The following is a 6,000-nucleotide window of genomic DNA, read 5'->3' on the forward strand; positions in this document are numbered from 1 at the left end:
TTTGGAAAGTGCTGTGTCCCAATTGTCATGAATGGGACCGCCTGCATGGGAATCCACGCAACACCTGTGCATCCCTGTGTGGGCAAACACGGCCCTTGCGTGGGTGTATGCTGTAGTACGCTCTTGTGAACGAGACCTATGAAAACACCACCACTGAATTTCACTGTAGCAAATGAAGTATAAAAATACGCACCGGAGGTAGAAAACGGATTTGGTGGCACGCTCCTGATAGACGAACATGTTCTTCCTGTTGACGACGGAGAAAGCGTTGAGCACGGATCGCAAGGATTGGATAGCTGCAGACAAAGACAAGAGTTATCCTCCAAAGAGACTGCAGCCTGAAAGAGGATTTTTCTTAGAGGAATAAAGCTTAACCACTTACCGTCCGGATGGGAGCAGCGCAGGGACAGGTGGCCGATTATAAACTGCCTCCCCGCTCCCTGCTTGTGCGCGCTCCCTGGGAGCGTGCGGCACTGCGATCTGGTGCCCACTGTGTCCTCTGGACACAGTGGAACACCGATCATCGAACGGGACCTCTGTCTTGGCCAATCAGTGATCACATTAACAGAAGTAAGCAAGAAGTCACTTCTAACATCATGGCTTACTTCGTGTGAAATCTGTGAATGATCACAGTGATCACATGGTACAGGGCTAGTCACAACAGCCTTGTACCATGTGACAATCTGTGACCAATCACAGCTCACACAGTAGTTCTCAATGGCTGCAAGAATGCAGACAGAGAGAAGGAGAAATGATTGCTTTTACAGCCTTTATGGGTGTAACAGCAATAAGTGTTAAAAAAAAAAAAATCTTCATCACCCCCCACAAGTAGTAGTGTCACCATGGTGACACTGTACTGCTAAGGTGACAGTATGTACAAAAAAAAAAAAAAAAAAATAATAATATAAACAAAATAAAATAAAAATGTAAAAGCATTCTGTGAAAAATTATAATTTTTGGTTATAAACAAATTTGTTTTATTTTTTTTTTTTTACTAAAAAGATAACTGAATACATTTTGGCACCGTACTGCTAGGGTACAGTGCCAAAATGTATTCAGTTATCTTTTATCAGAAAATAGTAATAGAAAAATGTATTCAGTTATCAGAAAATAGTAATAGAAAAAAATAAAATAAAAATGTTTAAAAAAAAAAAAGATTTAAATTATAATTTTTGGTTATAAACTAATTTTTTTTTTTTTTTTTAACTAAAAAGTTAACTGAATAAATTTTGTCCAAGATTTATGATGAAATATTATTTGCAAAATTTTATAAGAAAAACGTTTTTTTTCCAAAATTTTTGGACTTTCATTTATATAGCAAAAAAAAAAAAATAAATCCCATCAGTGAATAAATACCACCAAAATAAACTTTATCTGTCTCAAAAAAATGCTGAAAAATTCATACAGGTACAGTGTTGCATGACCGCGCAATTGTCATTCAAAGTGTGATAGCGCTAAAAGCTGAACATTGGCCTGGAGAGGAAGGGGGGGGAAAGTGTCCGGACTGGAAGGGGGGGGAAAGTGTCCGGACTGGAAGGGGGGGGAAAGTGTCCGGACTGGAAGGGGGGGGAAGTGTCCGGACTGGAAGGGGGGGGAAGTGTCCGGACTGGAAGGGGGGGGAAGTGTCCGGACTGGAAGGGGGGGAAAGTGTCCGGACTGGAAGGGGGGGGGGGGGGAAGTGTCCGGACTGGAAGGGGGGGGGGGGGGGGGAAGTGTCCGGACTGGAAGGGGGGGGGGGGGGAAGTGGCCGGACTGGAAGGGGGGGGGGGGGGGGGAAGTGGCCGGACTGGAAGGGGGGGGGGGGGGGAAGTGGCCGGACTGGAAGGGGGGGGAAGTGGCCGGACTGGAAGGGGGGGGAAGTGGCCGGACTGGAAGGGGGGGGAAGTGGCCGGACTGGAAGGGGGGGGAAGTGGCCGGACTGGAAGGGGGGGGAAGTGGCCGGACTGGAAGGGGGGGGAAAGTGTCCGGACTGGAAGGGGGGTGAAAGTGTCCGGACTGGAAGGGGGGGGAAAGAGTCCGGACTGGAAGGGGGGGGAAAGAGTCCGGACTGGAAGGGGGGGGAAAGAGTCCGGACTGGAAGGGGGGGGAAAGAGTCCGGACTGGAAGGGGGGGGGAAAGAGTCCGGACTGGAAGGGGGGGAAAGAGTCCGGACTGGAAGGGGGGGAAAGAGTCCGGACTGGAAGGGGGGGAAAAAGTCCGGACTGGAAGGGGGGGGGGAGTGGCCGGACTGGAAGGGGGGGGGAAGTGGCTGGACTGGAAGGGGGGGGGGGGGGAAGTGGCCGGACTGGAAGGGGGGGGGGGGAAGTGGCCGGACTGGAAGGGGGGGGGGAAGTGGCCGGACTGGAAGGGGGGGGGGAAGTGGCCGGACTGGAAGGGGGGGGGGAAGTGGCCGGACTGGAAGGGGGGGGGGAAGTGGCCGGACTGGAAGGGGGGGGGGAAGTGGCCGGACTGGAAGGGGGGGAAGTGGCCGGACTGGAAGGGGGGGAAGTGGCCGGACTGGAAGGGGGGGAAGTGGCCGGACTGGAAGTGGGGGAAAGTGTCCGGACTGGAAGGGGGGGAAGTGGCCGGACTGGAAGTGGTTAAAGTGGGACAAAACACCAAACCAAAAAACGACATACATTGCAAATTACAAGTACTTGTAGTGTGCTGGCTGCAGTTTTATTTTCTTCTTTTCAGGTTAGTTTTCATCGTTTTTTGTGTCCGAGGGACACAGCGCACCGCCGATCGCTGTGCATGCGCGGTTAGAATGGGAGGACGTCATATGACGTGCTCCCAGAATGGGAGAACCACCTTGCACCCGTCATTGTACTATATGGCGGGTGGGAGGCGGTTAAAGCCCCCCTGTGACAGTCGCAGTTTATGCCATGCAAATTGGTGTAAGCGTTTGTGTTCCTTGTATTTCCAAACGTACTCACTGGCCCCTCAAGATCCTGTAAGCTTCCATAGTCACCGTGAGCCCGGTTGCACTTTCTTCCGGGATACGGTGCAGCTGGGTACCCAGCATGCACCTCCCGATCTCGAGCCTGTGCAGCGTGAATAAAGCGTGGCACGCTTAGTGTATTGCAGGTTGCCATAGCAATGGTGGCATTGGCGAAAGTTCCCGCCCCGTTGTTATGGCAACCTATCAATCAATGCAGCATCCCACTTATATCCCAGGAACTAGACGGGCGGAAGGATACGACGTACCTCGCTGCGAGGTAATAAAGAAGTACAGCGCTTTAGGAAGCCTAAAAGGTATTTAAACTGAAAAAAAAAGTCCCAAACATTGATGGCATAGCAGGAATTGAAAAAGACTTGAGCATTCATTTCCATGGGGGTTTAAGGGGTTAATTCACAGTGTAAAAAGGCTGTTTGATCCTGTCTTCTATGATCCTACCCTTCTACTTTCCACAATCCATCAGCTGATAGTACAGAGCTCTAGGAGTCACTCTGTACATGCTCAGTTTGATCTGTATTACTAGAGTTTCTTTTTTTTTTTTTCTTGGGAGGGTGCCTGTGATCAGCACAGGGCCAATTGGCACTGTCCAGACAGAGGGTCGGGGTTATGCAGCATCATAGGGCTGCCACAGGAGAATGAAAACTCTTCCTACAAGCTTTAACCAGTGCTCAACCAGACACAGACTGAAGTCACAAGACTGCTATATACTGCTGATGAGAAAAGGTATTTAGCAGTTTATATTTACTAAAATAATTGCATTTCCATGTTGTATGTACTGTGGGAGACCAGACATAGTGAATGCGGGGTCCGGGGAGAGCGGATATAGCGAATGCGGGGTCCGGGGAGAGCGGCTATAGCGAATGCGGGGTCCGGGGAGAGCGGCTATAGCGAATGCGGGGTCCGGGGAGAGCGGCTATAGCGAATGCGGGGTCCGGGGAGAGCGGCTATAGCGAATGCGGGGTCCGGGGAGAGCGGCTATAGCGAATGCGGGGTCCGGGGAGAGCGGCTATAGCGAATGCGGGGTCCGGGGAGAGCGGATATAGCGAATGCGGGGTCCGGGGAGAGCGGATATAGCGAATGCGGGGTCCGGGGAGAGCGGATATAGCGAATGCGGGGTCCGGGGAGAGCGGATATAGCGAATGCGGGGTCCGGGGAGAGCGGATATAGCGAATGCGGGGTCCGGGGAGAGCGGATATAGCGAATGCGGGGTCCGGGGAGAGCGGATATAGCGAATGCGGGGTCCGGGGAGAGCGGATATAGCGAATGCGGGGTCCGGGGAGAGCGGATATAGCGAATGCGGGGTCCGGGGAGAGCGGATATAGCGAATGCGGGGTCCGGGGAGAGCGGATATAGCGAATGCGGGGTCCGGGGAGAGCGGATATAGCGAATGCGGGGTCCGGGGAGAGCGGATATAGCGAATGCGGGGTCCGGGGAGAGCGGATATAGCGAATGCGGGGTCCGGGGAGAGCGGATATAGCGAATGCGGGGTCCGGGGAGACTGGATATAGTGAATGCGGGGTCCGGGGAGACTGGATATAGTGAATGCGGGGTCCGGGGAGACTGGATATAGTGAATGCGGGGTCCGGGGAGACTGGATATAGTGAATGCGGGGTCCTGGGTTTAGTACCACTTTAAGCCTGGGTTCACACTTGTGCGGTGGGGAATGTCGCATGTGATTCGCACAGGAACCGCACCGCATTCCTGTGCAAATCACATGCGAATTCTGTGCGGTGTGATTTGAGCCATACATTTTGTATGGCTCAAATCGCACCACATCCACACCAGAAAAGGTACAGGAGCCTTTTTTTGGTCTGCACTAGAATCGAATCGCATGGGTATTCATACCTATGCGATCCTATTCTGTACATCGCACTGCGTTTTGTGGACCGATTTCGGGGAGTTGTTAACTTAATATACACACCCGCATAGGTTTGCATGAACGGGGTGCGATTGCGATGCGGAATTTGCACAGAAACTACTGCGAATTCCGCACTGCATCAGTGTGAACTCAGGCGAATAGCAATAAACAGTTTAATTGGTCAGATTTACCTCTGGAAACCCCCATATTGGGCCCCATTTTAAGGCGCGGGTGAATGTGTATAACGGTGCTCCATACTGTATCGCAGGCAAAGTGTCCCGGAATGAACTGCATAGTGGCTGCCAGGTAATCTCGCGGCTGGTAACTCTCTTCTCCAGGGAAATCTGTTGGGCAGTTAAAAGGATAACACAATGGAGAATCAGGATCCAGAAACACGTCAGTAATCAAACAGCTAATATAAATGAAAACAGAAAAGCGTAGGAACTATATAACTGAACACCCAATTATGCCGCCACTGGCTTCCAGGTTTAATTAATTATGCTAATTGCTCTGCGAAGGTCTGCTTTACAGCTGAAGCTTAGCTTGGACTTCAAAACTAGAAATATTGATCAGGGCCACTTCTGAATCCTCCAAATAGGTGGTATGTCCATTTTCTGATGGTACTTGGACCTTCCAGTTATACACTATATTGCCAAGTATTGGTCGGCCGGCCTTTACGCGCACACACAAACTTTAATGGCCTCCCAGTCTTAGTCCGTAGGGTTCAATACTGAGTTGGCCCCGCCCTTTCCACACACATGACCTTTAATGGCCCCCCAGTCTTAGTCCGTAGAGTTCAATATTGAGTTGGCCCCACCCTTTCCATGCACATGACCTTTAATGGCCCCCCAGTCTTAGTCCGTAGGGTTCAATATTGAGTTGGCCCCGCCCTTTGCAGCTATAACAGCTTCAACTCTTCTGGGAAGGCCGTCCACAAGGTTTAGGAGGGTGTCTAAGGGAAGGTTGGACCATTCTTCCAGAAGCACATTTGTCAGGTCAGGCACTGATGTCGGGGGAGGAGGCCTGGCTCGCAGTCTCCGCTCTAATTCATCCCAAAGGTGTTCTATGGGGTTGAGGTCAGGACTCTGTGCAGGACAGTCAAGTTCCTCCACCCCAAACTGGCTCCTCCATGTCTTTATGGACCTTGCTTTGTGCACTGGTGCGCAGTCATGTTGGAACAAGAAGGGGCCATCCCCAAACTCCT

General features: G+C 51.4%; 1 protein-coding gene across 1 annotated transcript in view; it reads right to left on the minus strand.

Annotated features, from left to right (window-relative positions):
• The window catches only part of SZT2 (SZT2 subunit of KICSTOR complex), a gene marked incomplete at its 5' end in the record, with an annotated part of 137,111 nt that overhangs the window by 127,514 nt on the left and 3,597 nt on the right, over positions 1-6,000 (minus strand). The window contains 2 exons of the mRNA XM_089660816.1: positions 194-296; positions 4,988-5,140. Coding sequence (XP_089516942.1) covers positions 194-296; positions 4,988-5,140 — 256 coding nt within the window. The remainder of the gene's footprint in view (positions 1-193; positions 297-4,987; positions 5,141-6,000) is intronic.

The sequence above is a fragment of the Staurois parvus genome, unplaced genomic scaffold (genome assembly GCF_062004578.1).
Source record: "Staurois parvus isolate SC_StPar_1 unplaced genomic scaffold, SC_StPar_1.0 ptg001281l, whole genome shotgun sequence".
NCBI lineage: Eukaryota > Metazoa > Chordata > Amphibia > Anura > Ranidae > Staurois > Staurois parvus.